An 18,813-nucleotide genomic window follows, 5' to 3' on the forward strand; every position below is an offset into this window, starting at 1 on the left:
TTAAAGAAAACTAAGATTATAAAAAGAAAAAGAAAGGATAACAAATAACTAAATGTACACGGATGATGGTTACATTATGTATTACTTGTAAATTATATACAATGTACATACTTTAGGGAATTAATGGTAATGGGATTAGGGTTCTCTCTCTCTCACACACACACACACACACACACACACACACACACACACACACACACACACACACACACACACACACACACACACACACACACACACACACACACACACACACACACACACACACACACACACACACACACACACACACTAGGGATGGCGTGTAAGGCAAATATTGATCTGATCTATATTTACTGTGGTACTGGGTAGGGGTGTACTGATTTTCTGTCTATTTACAGTATATTCAGAAAGTATTCAGACCCCTTTACTTTTTCCACATTTTGTTACGTTACAGCCTTATTCTAAAAATGATTAAATAGTTCTTTCCCCTCATCAATCTACACACAATACCCCATAACGACAAAGCAAAAGCAGGTTTTTAGAAATGTTTGCACATTTATATAATTTATATATTTATATAATATATAAAAATATATTTAAAAAATATTACATTAACATAAGTATTCAGACCCTTTATTCAGAACTTTGTTGAAGCACCTTTGGCAGTGATTACAGCCTTGGGTATGACGCGGCAAGTTTGGCACACCTGTATTTGGGGAGTTTCTCCCATTCTTCTCTACATATCCTCTCAAGCGCTGTCAGGTTGGATGGGGAGCGTCACTGCACAGCTATTTTCAGGTCTCTCCAGAGATGTTCGATCAGTTTCAAATCCGGGCTCTGGCTGGGCCACTCAAGAACATTCAGAGACTTGTCCACGAAGCCACTCCTGCGTTGTCTTGGCGTGTGCTTAGGGTCATTGTCCTGTTTGAAGGTGAACCTTCGCCCCAGTCTGAGGTCCTGAGAGCTCCAGAGCAGGTTTTCATCAAGGATCTCTCTTTACCAGTGGAGGCTCCTCAGAGGAGGAAGGGGAGGACCATCCTCCTCAGTGAAATTTCATAAAAATAAAAAGTGAAACACTGAAAAAGTTACCAATTTTTGATAAAACTATACTAAATATATTCATATGTCACCAAATAATTGATTAAAACAAACAGTTTTGTAATGAATGTCTATAGGAACTTCAACAGTACCCTTTGGGGTAGCACCATGGTGTAGCCAGAGGACAGCTAGCTTCTGTCCTCCTCTGGGTACATTGACTTCAATACAAAACCTGGGAGGCTCAAAGGCCTCATCCCCTTCCAAAGACCTACAGTACCAGTAAAAAAGTTTGGACACACCTAATTATTCATGGGTTTTTCTTTATTTTTACTTTTTTTATTTTTAACACATGGAATCATGTAGTAACCAAAAAAGTGTTAAACAAATCAAAATCTATTTTATATTTGAGATTCTTCAAAGTAGCCACCCTTTGCCTTGATGACAGCTTTGCACACTCTTGGCATTCTCTCAACCAGCTTCATGAGGTAGTCACCTTGAATGCATTTCAATTAATAGGTGTGCCTTGTTAAAAGTTAATTTGTGGAATTTCTTTCCTTCTTAATGCATTTGAGCCAATCAATTGTGTTGTAACAAGGTAGGGGTGGTATATATTTGGTAAACTACCAAGTCCATATGATGGCAAGAACAGCTCAAATAAGCAAAGAGAAACGACATCACTACTTCAAGACATGAAGGTCAATACGGAACATTTCAGGATTCTTCAAGTGCAGTCGGAAAAACCATCAAGTGCTATGATGAAACTGGCTCTCATGAGGAACGCCACAGGAAAGGAAGACCCAGAGTTACCTCTGCTGCAGAGGATACGTTCATTAGAGTTATCAGCCTCAGAAACTGAATCCCAAATAAATGCTTCAGAGTTCAAGTAACAGACACAACTGTTCAGAGGAGACTGCGTGAATCAGGCCTTCATTGTCGAATTGCTGCAAAGAAACCACTACGAAAGGACACCAATAAGAAGATGAGATTTGCTTGGGACAAGAAACATGAGCAATGAACATTAGACCGGTGGAAATCTGTCCTTTGGTCTGATGAGTCCAAATGTGAGATTTTTGGTTCCAACCCCCATGCCTTTGTGAGACGCAGAGTAGTGTGGTTCCTACCGTGAAGCATGGAAGAGGGGGTGTGATGGTGTGGGGTGCTTTGCTGGTTACACTGTCAGTAATTTATTTAGAATTCACGGCACACTTAACCAGCATGCCTACACAGAATTCTGCAGCGATAAGCCATCCCATCTGGTTTGCGCTTAGCGGGACTAAAATGTGTTTTTCAACAGGACAATGAACCAACACACCTCCAGGCTGTGTAAGGGCTATTTGACCAAGAAGGAGAGTGATGGAATGCTGCATCAGATAACCTGGCCTCCACAATCACCTGACCTCAACCCAATTGAGATGGTTTGGGATGAGTTGGACCACAGAGTGAAGGAAAAGCAGCCAACAAATTCTCAGCATATGTGGGAACTGCTTCAAGAATGTTGGAAAAGCATTCCAGTTGAGAGAATGCTAAGGGTGTAAAAAGCTGTCATCAAGGCAAAGGGTGGCTGCTTTGAAGAATCTAAAATATTGCCATGTCTACTTCCGCTCCGCCCCTCCAGCGTTCGACATCACCGGCCCTGGCAACCATCATTACGCGCACCTGTGTCACATCATGAGACACACCTGGACTCCATAACTTCACTGATTACCTCTCCTATATCTGTCACTTCCTTAGTTCCATTCCCCAGGCAGTATTGACTATGTGTTTCATGTCTATACGCTACTCGTGGTTCTTGTATTGGTCTATGTTCAGTTCATTATTTAACTGCACTTGCTTTCCAACTCCCAGCGTATACGTTACAAATATAAAGTACATTTAGATTTGTTTAACACTTTTTTGGATACTACATGATTCCATATGTGTTATTTTATACTTTTGATGTCTTTACTATTATTCTACAATGTAGAAAATAGTCCAAATAAAGCAAAACCCTTGAATGAGTAGGTGTGTCCGAACTTTTGACTGGTACTCTACATGGTAATTATGACCACTTCCAGAGGACAACCTCCAACCAATCAAAGCTTATGCAGTATGAACTAACATGTCGTCCATCCAATCATAGGATTAGGATCAGAGAATGGTGAGTTGGGGAAATTATTGGATAGTGATAGTTGAGCATTTTGGGGATATTATTCAATTCAAAATAGTTTCTTAAAATTACAGGAGACAGTGGAGGTAGATTCTAAATAGTTTTCTTGGTTTTAGAACTTTATTTTTGTGTTCAGTTAGTACAATTTATTTCAATTTGCCTTGCTAACTTCAGTAGCAAGTAGCAGTAGCTACCAGCTCGAGTGTGCAGTTTTCACCACCAACACTACTACAAATGTTGTTGAAGAACCCCTTTCATTCTCAGGGGTACACAGAAAAGGTGCGAATTAAAACCAAGGGTCGACCTCTGTGTAACCATGTGCGCTGAGAGTCGGGATCTAGTCGCATCTAAATACAAACCAAGAACCACAAACAGCGCACAGACATGACACTGGAACAGAAACAATGACGACTGGGGAAGAAACCAAAGGGATTGACATATAAATAATAATATAATAATATATGCCATTTAGCAGACACTTTTATCCAAAGCGACTTACAGTCATGTGTGCATACATTCTACGTATGGGTGGTCCCGGGAATCGAACCCACTACCCTGGCGTTACAAGCGCCATGCTCTACCAACTGAGCTACAGAAGGACCAGGTAACCAAGGAGGTAACCAAGGAGGTAACCAAGGAGGTAACCAAGGAGGTAACCAAGGAGGTAACCAAGGAGGTAACCAAGGAGGTAACCAAGGAGGTAACCAAGGAGGTGATGGAGTCCAGGTGAGTGTCATTATGCGTGTACCGCTGGTGACAGGTGTGCGCCATAACGAGCAGCCTGGTGACCTAGAGGCCGAAGAGGGAGCACACGTGACACTCTGCCTGAGATTAGTTTCATGAAGAGGGATGAAAAGGTGAGGGCATTTAATACTAATTGGTATCAAATGTATAGCTGGTTAACAGGGAGCCTTTCATCAAGCCGCCTGTATTGCTGGCCTTGCCTGCTTTCTGGAAAGTCTGAGCCTTGGGTGAAAGATTGGTACAGTGACCTGAAGAACACAGATTGTTCAGATAATCGGCAAAACAAAAGCAGGGAGCATACAGTGAGGGGAAAAGTATTTGATCCCCTGCTGATTTTGTACGTTTGCCCACTGACAAAGAATTGATGCGTCTATAATTTTAATGGTAGCTGTATTTGAACAGTGAGAGACAGAATAACAAAAAAATCCAGGAAAACGCATGTCAAAAATGTTTAAATGATTTGAATTTTAATGAGGGAAAAAAGTATTTGACCCCTCTGCCAAATATGACTTAGTACTTGGTGGCAAAACCCTTGTTGGCAATCACAGAGGTCAGACGTTTCTTGTAGTTGGCCACCAGGTTTGCACATATCTCAGGAGGGATTTTGTCCCACTCCTCTTTGCAGATCTTCTCCAAGTCATTAAAGTTTTGAGGCTGACGTTTGGCAACTCGAACCTTCAGCTCCCTCCACATATTCCCTATGGGTTTAAGGTCTGGAGATTGGCTAGACCACTCAAGGACCTTAATGTGATTCTTCTTGAGCTACTCCTCGTGGAGTAGTAACTATTAACTCCACGAGCTACTCCTCGTGGAGTTGCAATGATAATGGGAACAGTGAGGAATCAGCCCCTGCCATTCAAATCTCAATTGTCTCAAGGCTTAAAATTCCTTCTTTAACCTGTCTCCTCCCCTTAATCTATACTGATTGAAGTGGATTTTCACATCAATAAGGGATCATAGCTTTCACCTGGATTCACTTGGTCATGGAAAGAGCAGGTGTTCATAATATTTTTTACACTCAGTGGATTTGTCTTGAGAAAAGCTGCTAACCTTATGTTACTGTAAAAGGGGCCATGCTTACAATCTTCAATAACCTAGAATGGCCTGACTAAGGCATAGCGAAGACACGGCAAGGCGTGAGAGGCTCCATCCCAAATAGCACCCTATTCCCTATATAGTACATTAAGTTTCACCAGAGCCCCATGGTGAAATTGGTGCCATTTGGAACACAAAGAGTCTCACTAATCCTCAGGATGACACATGTAAGCTGCCTCTTTTTAATAAGTTGCATCAAGATGGACTTAAGCGGAGCCAGAGATGATTCATGCTTGTTTCCGGTATCAGTGCCTCATCAGCAGCACATGTGTGTAGGACAGGATTCTGTTTTAAACATGACCTACCAGACACAGGGACTCTGATAATCTTATTTAACACATCTCACAAACATCTGTTTCTGTCTACTGTTACTTTGGTCTCCCTTTGCCCCTGTTTGTTTGTGTGTGTGTGTGTGTGTGTGTGAGGGAGAGTTTGTTGTTGTCTAAAATATTGTCAATATTATTATTTGACTATGCATTAGTGCTTGGTATCTTACCTCTTACAGTAACTTTTGTCTTGGTGTTTTGCCTCTCATAATATCTGGGTTACCCTGAGTACTGCATGCACCAGAGAACTGTTCTACAGGCAATTCCGATTTTTAGCATAGAATGGCTGAGGTCAAGCTCTCTTCTCACACACTGTTCCTCGAAATGTGCTCCCCTGTCCTCTCTTCTCACAGACAGACATATGCTCCCGACGTTCTCCTTACTGTATTTAGCACAGCTGCAAAGTAAAGCAGTGACTGCTATTGTTCCTTGTATACAAAATAAAAACATTTCTCTGGCCTGCCCCAGACAACTGCACAAAACATGCTGGGCTGTATGGGTCTTATTTGGGGTTCCTACTGAACCTTCATACAGCTCTAAGCTCATTATTTTACCCCAGTTCTTTTCCTCTCCTCTCCGTCCATTCTACAACACTGAGTCAGCTGACATGGGTTGCCATCTCCTGCTGTAGCGAGGACCTACAGTGCCTTCGGAAAGTATTCCGACCCCTTGACTCTTTCCACATTTTGTTACGTTACAGCCTTATTCTAAAATTGATGAAATAAATATTTTTCCTCCTCAATCTAGACACAATCCTTAATGACAAAGCGAAAGGTTACAGTACCAGTCATAACTTTGGACACACCTACTCGTTCTTTTTCTTTCTTTTGACTATATTCTACATTGTAGAATAAAAGTGAAGACATCAAAGCTATGAAATAACACATGGAATCATGTAGTAAGCAAAAAAAGTGTAAAAACAAATCTAAATATATTTTATATTTCAGATTCTTCAAAGCAGCCACCCTTTGCCTTGATGACAGCTTTGCACACTCTTGGCATTCTCTCAACCAGCTGCTTGATGGTTTTTGTGACTGCACCTGAAAAAACTTTAAATGTTCTTGAAATCTTCCATATTGACTGACCTTCATGTCTTAAAATCATGATGGACTGTTGTTTATCTTTGCTTATTTGAGCTGTTCTTTACCTTAATATGGATTTGGTATTTTACCAAATAGGACTATCTTCCCCATACCACCCCTACCTTGTCACAACACAACTGATTGGCTCAAACACATTAAGAAGGAAAGAAATTCCACAAATTAACTTTTAACAAGGCACACCTGTTCATTGAAATACATTCCAGGTGACTACCTCATGAAGCTGGTCGGGAGAACGCCATATGTCTTATTTCATAGTTTTGATGTCTTCACTATTACTCTACTATTTAGAAAATTGGAAAAATAAATAAAAAACATTGAATGTGGTGTGTCCAAACCTTTGACTGGAAATGTATAAAAAAATAAGAAACAGAAATACCTTATGGACATAAGTATTCAGACCCTTTACTATGAGACTCCAAATTGAGCTCAGGTACATCCTGTTTCCATTGATCATCCTTGAGATATTTCTACAACTTGGAGTCCACCTGTGGTAAATTCAATTGATTAGACATGATTTGGAAAGGCAAACACCTGTCTATATAAGGTCCCACAGTTGACAGTGCATGTCAGAGATAAAAACCAAGCCATAAGGTCGAAGGAATTGTCCGTAGAGCTCAGGGACAGGAATGTGTCGAGGCACAGGTCTGGGGAAGGACACCAAAACAATTCTGCAGCATTGAAGGTCCCCAAGAACACAGTGGCCTCCATCATTCTTAAACGGAAGAAGTTTGGAACCACCAAGACTCTTCCTAGAGCCGGCTACCCAGGCCAAACTGAGCAATCGGGGGAGAAGAGACTTGGTCAGGGAGGTGACCAAGAACCCGATGGTCACTCTAGAGTTCCTCTGTTGAGATGGAAGAACCTTCCAGAAGGACAACCATCTCTGCAGCACTCCACCAATCAGGCCAGTATGGTAGAGTGGCCAGACAGAAGCCACTCCTCAGTAAAAGACACATGACAGCCCGCTTGGAGTTTGCCAAAAGGCACCTAAAGGACTCTCACTCCATGAGAAATAAGATTCTGGTGTGATGAAACCAAGAATGAACACTTTGGCCTGAATGCTAAGCGTCATGTCTGGATGAAACCTGGCACCATCCCTACAGTGAAGCATGGTGGTGGCAGCATCATGCTGTGGGGGATGCCATTTAAGACTAAAGCTGTAACGTAACAAAATGTGGAAAAAGTCAAGGGGTCTGAATGCTTACCAAATGCACTGTAGATACATACTTAGTGTGTGCCCTGTTCAGATACTTAGCTGTAGTCAGTGATACTTAGCTGTACTCAGTGTGCCCTGTGTAGATTCTTAGCTGTAGTCAGTGTGCCTTATGTAGATACTTAGCTGTAGTCAGTGTGCCTTATGTAGATACTTAGCTGTAGTCAGTGATACTTAGCTGTAGTCAGTGTGCCTTATGTAGATACTTAGAAAGTATTTATACCCCTTGACTTATTCCACATTTTGTTGTGTTACAGCCTGAATTCAAAATTGATTAAGTATATTTTTATCTGGACACACAACAAAATGTGAAAAAGTCAAGGGTTATCAATACTTTCTGAAGGCACTGTATGTATTTGTACAGACACAAAAACACAAAAGTGGTAGAATTGCCCTTTAAGACTTTGGAGCTCTTGGAAGAGTGTGCTGGGTATGACTGTTGTAAGCATGGTTGTTTGAACATTTGTTGGCTGCAAATTGTGTGTGTGTGTGCGTGTGTGCGTGCGTGGGCCAGCCTCCAGTTCAGCCTTCCTGGTCTCTTTCCGGCTGTCCGCCAACATTGTTGGCATAATGCGGAAATCGCTCCCTCCCTCCCTCTTCTCTCTCTCTCGCTTGCTTTCTCTCGCTCTTCCTCACATAATGCCTTTCTCACACATCCCTCTAGGAGTAGGCCAGGCCTCCATGGACCAACACATCCCTCTAGATGTAGGCCAGGCCTCCATGGACCAACACATCCCTCTAGATGTAGGCCAGGCCTCCATGGACCAACACATCCCTCTAGATGTAGGCCAGGCCTCCATGGACCAACACATCCCTCTAGATGTAGGTCAGGCCTCCATGGCCCAACACATCCCTCTAGATGTAGGCCAGGCCTCCATGGCCCAACACATCCCTCTAGATGTAGACCAGGCCTCCATGGACCAACACATCCCTCTAGGTGTAGGCCAGGCCTCCATGGACCAACACATCCCTCTAGGTGTAGGCCAGGCCTCCATGGCCCAACACATCCCTCTAGATGTAGGTCAGGCCTCCATGGACCAACACATCCCTCCAGGAGTAGGCCAGGCCTACATGGCCCAACACATCTCTCCAGGAGTAGGCCAGGCCTACATGGCCCAACACATCCCTCCAGGAGTAGGCCAGGCCTACATGGCCCACACATCCCTCCAGGAGTAGGCCAAGCCTCCATGGCCCAACACATCCCTCTAGGAGTAGGTCAGGCCTCCATGGCCCAACACAGGAGTAGATAACTAAATGAATAAACAGGCAGATCACACACAGATATTCTGTTATGAAAGCTTATGGCCTAGTTACACTTTCTATTTATCTGTCAACCACACACAAACACTGACAAACAGACAGACAGGCAGGCAAGTACACACACACACACACACACATATTATTTATCTATCTCTCTGCATTTTTAGGAAGGACCCGTATGTCCGTTTTTCACTGTTAGTCTACACCTGTTGTTTACGAAGCACGTGACAAATATCATTCAATTTGATTTGACATACACACGTACATACAAACAAATGCACACATGGTTTGAAAGAGGGATGCACTGTTTATATAGCCATGACACCATTCAAATTTCCATATCCATGTATGATTTCCAAGAGCAACCATCTATGTAGTCCAACCCTCGTTTATCACTAAATAAATACTCCCTGAAGATATTTACTTCAAAAGAAACACAATGTGATATATACCGCAATGTTACCATAGTCTTTTATTCTGAAAAAATATATAAACGCAACATGCAGCAATTCAAAGATTTTACTGAGTTACAGTTCATATAAGGAAATCAGTCAATTGAAATGAATTCATTAGGCCCTAATCTGTGGATTTCACATGACTGGGAATACAGATATGCATCTGTTGGTCACAGATACTTAAAAAAAAAGGTAGGGGCGTGGATCAGAAAACCAGTCAGTATCTGGTGTCACCACCATTTGCCTCATGCAGTGCAACACATCTCCTTCACATGGAGTTGATCAGGCTGTTCATTGTGGCCTGTAGAATGTTGTCCCACTCCTCTTCAATGGCTTTGTGAAGTTGCTCAATATTGGCAGGAATTGGAACACGTTGTCATGCATTTCGATCCAGAGTATCACAAACACGCTCAATGGGTGACTGGTGAGTATGCAGAACTGGGACATTTTCAGCTTCTAAGAATTGCGTACAGATCTTTCGATGGCGGCGGATGAATGGCACGCCAATGGGCCTCAGGATCTCGTCACGGTAACTCAATTGTTTTCGTTGTTCGTAACTTATGCATGCCCATACCATAACCCCACCACCACCATGGGGGACTCTGTCCACAGTGTTGACATCAACAAACGGCTCGATCACACAACACCATACACATCTTCTGAGGTTGGAAGGCCGCTTGGACATATTACCAAATTCTCTAAAACAACGTTGGAGGTGGCTTATGGTTGAGAAATTAACATTTAATTCTCTGGCAACAGGTCTGGTGAACATTCCTGCAGTCATCTTGCCTTTTGCATGCTCCATCAAAACAAGGTGCACCTGTGTAATGATCATGCTGTTTATTCCACTTCTGGATATGCCACAGCTGTCAGGTGGATGGATTATCTTGGCAAAGGAGAAATGCTCACTAACAGGGATGTAAACAAATTTGTGCACAACATTTGAGAGAAATAAGCTTTTTGTGCACATGGAACATTTGTGTGATCTTTAATTTAAGCTCATGCAACATGGGAGCAACACTTTACATGTTGTGTTTATATTTTTGTTCCGTGTATTTCGTCAGTCCAATCAGAAAGTGAAAGCCAGTCTTCATCCATTAGGGGATACTTCCACAAACTAAGCCCTAGTAAATGCTATTTGGAGATACTATAAGCTCTCCATCCATCCAGCTTAACCCAAAGCTGACCCTCTACCAGCCTCCTGAGAATGCTGTGTGTATGCTGTGTGTATGTGAGAATGCTGTAAATTGACTACAGCGCAGCGTTCAACATGCACCATAGTCCTCTCCAAGCTCGGCACCAATCTCAGGATCCTGGGACTGATCACCTCCCACTGCAACTGGGTCCTGGACTTCTTGATGGGCCGCCCACAGGTGGTGAGGGTAGGCAACAACACATCTGACACCCTGACCCTCAACACGTGGCCCCCCAGGGGTGTGTACTTAGTTATGTCCTGTACTCCCTGTTCACCCACGACCGCGTGGCCATGCACGGCTCCAACTCCATCATCACGTTTGATGACGACACAATGGTAGTAGGCCTGATGTGGCGCCAAGACTACATCTCCACCTCAATGTCAGCAAGACCAAGGAACTGATCGTGCATACCCCTATCCACATTGATGGGATGGGGGCATCCTCATCACTGATAACTTAACATGGACAGTGCCTCTTTGCCCTCAGGAGGCTGAAGAGATTTGGCATGGCCCCTTGAAAACTTCTACAGAAGCACCATTGAGAGCATCTTGACTGGCTACATCACTGCCTGGTATGGCAACTGCAACACCCTCGTAGAGGAGAAATTCCCGAATTTTGTGTTTTGTCGATGGCGGGGGAAAACGCTGTTTCAGGCGCCATTTCAGAATCTTCCATAAGTGTTCAATTTGGTTTAGATCTGGTGACTGAGACTGTCATGTTTTGTCTTATATTGTCTTGTCATTATGCTTTCCCTTCTGTTCGTTTCCCCCTGCTGGTCTTATTAGGTTCGTTCCCTTTTTCTATCCCTCTCTCTCCCCCTCCCTCTCTCTCCTCTCTCTATCGTTCCGTTCCTGCTCCCAGCTGTTCCTCATTCTCATACTCACTCATTTAGTCTTTTCACACCTGTCCCCTATCTTGTCCTCTGATTAGAGTCCCTATTTCTCCCCTTGTTTTCCGTTTCTGTCCTGTCGGATCCTTGTATGATGTTCGCTGTGCTGTGTCGTTGTCTCGCCCTGTCGTGTCTTGTCTCCTTCAGATGCTGCGTGTAGCAGGTGTCTTGGTCTGCTACGGTCGGTGCCTTCCCGAGGCAACCTGCAGTCAATGGTCGAGTCTCCAGTCTGTCCTCGTCACTACGAGTGGATTTAAGTTTTTTCATGTTTTGTTTTCGTCTTGAGTTTTACTGGAATAAAGACTCTGTTTTCGCTAAATCGCTTTTGGGTCCTCATTCACCTGCATAACAGAGACGGCCATGGCATATGGTTTAAATAATTGTCATCCTCATCAAACCATTCAGTGACCACTCGAGCCCTGTAATTGGTGGCATTGTCATGGTAGCAGAATAATGACCAAAATAATGGCCTTCCCATCATTTTTATTCATGATCCTAAGCATGATGCTTTATTAACTCAGGAACCACACCTGTGTGGAAGCATTTCATTTCAATAAACTTTTTATCCTTCATTTACTCAAGTATTTTCATTATTTTGACAGTAACCTGAGCTACTCCAGTATCCCTGCACATTGTAAATGTGGTTCTTCCTTTCTTATTTCCTATTTCTTTTTGTGTTGCTATACTATCTTGATATTGAGTACTGCACTGTTGGGAAGGGCTTGCAAGTTAAACATTTCACTGTACTTGTGCATGTTACAAATAAAACTTGAAATTTGAAACTAAACACAGACTACTGTAGTAAGGCCTACACATAGACCTGCTGCTAGTAAGGCCTACACATGGACCTGCTCCTAATAAGGCCTACTAGTGATTTACACCTTCCCCTTAAGTCCGCCCCTTTCCGCACAGTTGTCCACATCCTCATCAGGGCAACTCCCTTGAAAAGTGTTCTGTGGTCGCAGAGATTTAGGGACTGGACGTACGAATTGGATCATTTAATTTGAGTTGACCTAGAGGACAGCAAAGAAGCGGGACGGTGTAAATTAGGCTTAAGGCCTATACATGGACCTGCTGCTAGGTCTTACCTGGACATGGCGATCTCAGCCTTCTGATTGGCGATGTCCGCAGCCTTTTCAGCCGTGTCCACAGCCCGGTCCACCTTCTCTCTGATCTTACTGGCTCGGAGGGGGATTAGGTTCTTCCTTTTGCCGCTCACCAGGACGTTCTGCTTGTACTTGCCCTCCTCCTTGGTCCCGTCAGGGAAGGTGGTGCAGCCGTACCCGTGCCGCTTGTTTCCCACCCACTCCCCCTCATAGTGCAGGCCGTCCGAGCGCCGGCTCACCCCACAGCCTGTGCGCTTGTCGTTCTTCCACTCGCCGCAGTAGGTCTCCGTTGCTGTGGCGTCCACGTCGTCCTCGGCGACGGCCAGCTCGGCTTCGCCCTCTCCCAGGCTGATGGTGGAGTTGATGTCAGAGTTGACCGAGCTGACCGTGCTCATGCCCGCCTCACTGCGGAACGAGCTCTGCTTGGAGCGCTGGCTGGCCAGGGAGCTCTTGGACTCTGACTTCCTCAGTTTGAGTCCGCTGAGGATGGAGCGACCTCGGAACAGACCCTTTTTCTTGCCCTTCAGCAGCTCTGCCTCGCTGTGAGCCGTCAGCACGAAGCCCCCCCGCGACACTGCCGGACTGCTGGTGGAGCCTGTCCCGCCCACACTCCCCACGCCGGCCCGGTCCGCGAGCAGAGCCGTCCCGTTACTGTGCTCCGAGCGCAAGGAGTTTATGGAGGTACGCAGCGGAGAGCGGATGACGGCTGCCATGCCGTATGGCACACTCTGCCGCATGCCGTATCCATGCCGCATCCCCCCCACCCACTGGCCTTGGTACGTACCTGCAGAAAGACACAGAGACAAATGTTACAATGCATGCCACTATGATATAACAGCATATCAATAAATAATTCATTTTCATATATTTCAAGGACAACCACAACACTAGTGAGGGAGATATGGGCCTAAGGTGTCTGGTGGTACTGCGAGATATGATGTTTGTTCACCCTCACAGTGAGACCTTGTTGTATCACATTGTTAGCATTTAGACACCAGACCACCAGTAACAGGTCAGCTGTAGGGCTGAACTCCTGGGCAGAGAGCAATGATATTATCCCCTTAGACTCATACCCACTCTTTAGGTTCTTCAAAAGGGAATGGTATGATTGCTAGCAGACAACAAAATACACTACATGACAACCGTCTTCTCACTTAATGCTTTATAGAACAATACCAAAGCTCCCTCTGTGTCTGCTCTCCCTTTCATTCCCTGTTCATAGAACAAACCAATCAATCATTTTCTCCTCCAATCTTTTTAGCACCCACGTCAAAGCTCCTCACTTTCTCTGAACATTGCACATACAGTGAGCTCCAAAAGTATTGGGACAGTGACAATTTGTTGTTGTTTTGGCTCTGTACTTCTCTGTACACTCTGTATTTTGACGTACTGTCTGTCTGTCAGCTTAAATTTGAGGGTATTTTCATCCATATCGGGTGAACCGTTTAGAAATTACAGTACTTTTTGTACATAGTCCCCCTCATTTTAGGGGACCAAAAGTATTGGGACAAATTCACTTACAGTTCACGTTCATTAATGCAACACCATTAAATGTTTTCCCCCACACTTTCCTGAAAGTCATATTTGGGGAAAAATGTGATGACATGCTTTTAATGTGCTCCAGCCATTGAGAGGGGGAGAGTGAGAACTGGGGAGGGAGGAGTCGTTTCATATCTCAACAAGGGTCTACTATGTGTAAATCCCTCTGTCGGGACTCAGCTCATGGAACTACAGTAATAATCGCTGCCCAGCATGGTCTGCATCTTACCTGAGACAATGAATGCTTCAACTACTACCAGTACCACAACTACTACAACTACCAGTACCACTACTACCAGTACCACTACTACTACTACTACTACCAGTACCACAACTACTACAACTACCAGTACCACTACTACCAGTACAACTACCAGTACCACTACTACCAGTACCACTACTACCACTACCAGTACCACTACTACTACAACTACCAGTACCACTATTACCAGTACCACTACTACTACTACCAGTACCACTACTACCAGTACCACTACTACTACAACTACCAGTACCACTACTACCAGTACCACTACTACCAGTACCACTACTACTACTACTACCAGTACCACTACTACTACCAGTACCACTACTACCAGTACCACTACTAGTACTACTACCAGTACCACCACTACTAGTACTACTACCAGTACCACAATTACTACTACTACCAGTACCAAAACTACTACAACTACCAGTACCACTACTACCAGTACTACTACCTAGTACCACTACTACTACTAGTACTACTACTACTACCAGTACCACAACTACTACAACTACCAGTACCAAAACTACCAGTACCACTACTACCAGTACCACTACTACCAGTACCACTACTACTACTACCAGTACCACAACTACTACAACTACCAGTACCACAACTACTACAACTACCAGTACCACAACTACTACTACCACCAGTACCACAATTACTACTACTACCAGTACCAAAACTACTACAACTACCAGTACCACTACTACCAGTACCACTACTACTACTACCAGTACCACTACTACTACTACTACCAGTACCACAACTACTACTACTACCAGTACCACAACTACTACAACTACCAGTACCCCTACTACCAGTACCACTACTACCAGTACCACTACTACTACTACCAGTACCACAACTACTACAACTACCAGTACCACAACTACTACAACTACCAGTACCACAACTACTACAACTACCAGTACCACAACTACTACTACCACCAGTACCACTACTACTACTACAACCAGTACCACTACTACTACTACCAGTACCACTACTACTACTACCAGTACCACTACTACTACTACCACCAGTACCACTACTACTACTACCAGTACCACCAGTACTACCAGTACCACTACTACTATTACCAGTACCACTACTACGACTACTACCAGTACCAACAAAACCACTACTACTACCAGTACCACCACTACTACCAGTACCACTACTACCAGTACCACTACTACTACCAGTACCACTACTACTACTACTACCAGTACCACTACTACTACCAGTACCACAACTACTACAACTACCAGTACCACTACTACCAGTACCACTACTACCAGTACCAGTACCACTACTACCAGTACCACTACTACTACCAGTACCACAACTACTACAACTACCAGTACCCCTACTACTACTACTACCAGTACCACTACTACTACTACTACTACTACTACCACTACTACTACTACCAGTACCACAACTACTACTACCAGTACCACAACTACTACTACCAGTACCACAACTACTACAACTACCAGTACCACTACTACTACTACCAGTACCACAACTACTACAACTACCAGTACCAGTACCACAACTACTACTACTACCAGTACCACCACTACCAGTACCACCACTACTACTACTACTACCAGTACCACTACTACTATTACCAGTACCACTACTACGACTACTACCAGTACCAACAAAACAACTACCAGTACCACTACTACTACTACTACCAGTACCACCATTACTACTACTACCAGTACCACCATTACTACTACCAGTACCACTACTACCAATACCATCACTACTACTACTACTACTACTACTACTACTACCACCAGTACCACTACTACTACTACTACTACCACCAGTACCACTACTACTACTACTACTACTACTACCAGTACCACCACTACCACTATTACTACCAGTACCACTACTACTACTACCAATACCACCACCACCACTACTACCAGTACCACCACTACTACTACCAGTACCACTACCAGTACCAACACTACCACTACTACTACTACTACTACCAACACTACTATACTAAAGATAGTATTATTACTCTATGCTTGTCATCAATATACACTGAGTGTAAAAAACATTAAGAACATGTTTTGTCATCAGAACAGCCTCAATTCGTTGGGATGGGCTCTACAAGGTGTAGAAAGCGTTCCACAGGGATGCTGGCCCATGTTGACTCAAGTTGGCTGGGTGACTTTTGGGTGGTGGACCATTTTCGATACACACAGGAAATGTGAAAAACCCAGCACCGTTGCAGTTCTTGACACAAACTGATGTGCCTGGCACCTACTATCATACCCTGTTCAAAGGCACTTAAATATTTTGTTTTTCCCATTCACCCTCTGAATGGCACACACAATCCATGTCTCAATTGTTTCAAAGCTTAAAAAAACTTTAACCTCTCTCCTTCCTTTCATCTACACTGATTGAAGTGGATTTAACACGTGTCATCAATAAGGGATCATAGATTTTACCATGTATTCTCCTTGTCAGTCTATGACATGGAAAGGGCGGTCCTTAATCTTTTGTACACTCAGTATATGTAAGTATGACTGAAACTGTGGAGAGGTACTAAGTAAGTGAAGAGCACTTATAACATCTATCACCATGTCCATCCCATTTCCTGTCAGCACCGTTATTTATGGGACATTTTGCCAACAAAATAATGGAATGTTATTTTCCCTGAGATGTCCAGTATGGCAGCTGTTTATCATCTTGTCTGCCAACCCCTCTGGCAGATCACGTCTCAGAATAGTCCTATATACAGTGCATTCGGAAAGTATTCAGACCCTTTGACTTATTCCACATTGTGTTACTTTACAGCAGTATTCGAAAATGGATTAAATTGTTTATTTTTACACACAATTAATCCATACACAATACCCCATAATGACAAAGCTAAAAACAGGTTTTTGAAATGTTGGAAAATTTACAAAAAAAATACTAAAACTGAAATATCACATTTACATAAGTATTCAGACCCTTTACTCAGTACTTTGTTGAATCACCTTTGGCAGCGATTACAGCCTCAAGTCTTCTTGGGTATGATGCTACAAGCTCGGCACACCTGTATTTGTGGAGTTTCTCTCATTCTTCTCTGCAGATCCTCTCAAGCTCTGTCAGGTTGGATGGGGAGCGTCGCTGCACAGCTATTTTCTTAACTGTGGGACCTTATATAGACAGGTGTGTGCCTTTCCAAATCATGTCCAAGCAATTGAATTTACCACAGGTGAACTCCAATCAAGTTGTAGAAACATTTCAAGGATGTTCCTGGAAACAGGATGTACCTGAGCTCAGTTTCGAGTCTCATAACGAATGGTCTGAATACTTATATAAATAAGGTATTTCTGTTTTTTATTTGCAAAAATGTGTAGAAATGTCTAAAAACCTGTTTTCGCTTTGTCATTATGGGGTATTGTGTGTTGATTGAAGAGGAAAAACATGTATTTAATCAATTTTAGAATAAGGCTGTAACGTCACAAAATGTGGAAAAAACCAGGGGGTCTGAATTCTTTACAAATGCACTGTAGAGGTAGCAAACTAATCCTGACTGGCCAGGGTCAAAGATTAGGTTCCAATTGTCATTCCAAAACAATAATGCTTCACTCTGAGATTGACCCGCTCTCTGGATTCCGTAATTCAGTTCAGTGCTATACTATTATGTGAGGTTATGTGACAGATTTTCAGCCTGATGCGATACATGACATGATGTTTTGACAGTTTTGAATCATTACAGGCCTTTCTTTAGAGATAGTAGCATGGTTTCAAAACGTGAACTACACTCTGAGTCTATTTTGTCTGTGAATAGGCGCAATCCAGTACTTTTCCTCTGTATACTGCCTTAGTAGCTGGTATTTTAGATGTAGCAGGATTTCTCCTCTATTTCCCATTACAGCTTAGGTCCAACTGTGTGGTGCTTAAATCTAGGACAATTCACGGCCTCTCTCTCTATCTGTCGCTCTCGGTTTCTCTCTGTTCCTCTCTCTCTATATCTTCCTCACTTACACGCACACATACACACTACACACACACTGCCGGATCTATGGGATCCATCTATATACAGTATCAGCCTATCTATATTCTGTCCTTTCCGTGCTGCCAAAGACTGAGCAAACCCTCTGATGTAATAGCTCCTCTTGCTCTGTGATTCAACGTGCCAAGCATTCTATAATATGCTGCTTATGTGTGGAATCAGCACATTTAGGCCCCTATAAGGATTCCAACCAATCTCAGTATCTCTGTTTGTATCACTCCTTTTCCAAACTCCCTAACCCCAAGCACACGCGCACACACACACACACACACACACACACACACACACACACACACACACACACACACACACACACACACACACACACACACACACACACACACACACACACACACACACACACACACACACACACACACACACACACACACACACACACACACACAC

General features: G+C 43.5%; 1 protein-coding gene across 1 annotated transcript in view; it reads right to left on the reverse strand.

The window, feature by feature from the left end:
• jph3b (junctophilin 3b) overlaps positions 1–18,813 on the reverse strand; it is a 53,386-nt gene that overhangs the window by 22,912 nt on the left and 11,661 nt on the right. The window contains 1 exon segment of the mRNA XM_046353552.1: positions 12,536–13,337. Within this exon segment, the coding sequence (XP_046209508.1) occupies positions 12,536–13,337 (802 nt within the window).

Source organism: Oncorhynchus gorbuscha, linkage group LG01 (genome assembly GCF_021184085.1).
Source record: "Oncorhynchus gorbuscha isolate QuinsamMale2020 ecotype Even-year linkage group LG01, OgorEven_v1.0, whole genome shotgun sequence".
NCBI lineage: Eukaryota > Metazoa > Chordata > Actinopteri > Salmoniformes > Salmonidae > Oncorhynchus > Oncorhynchus gorbuscha.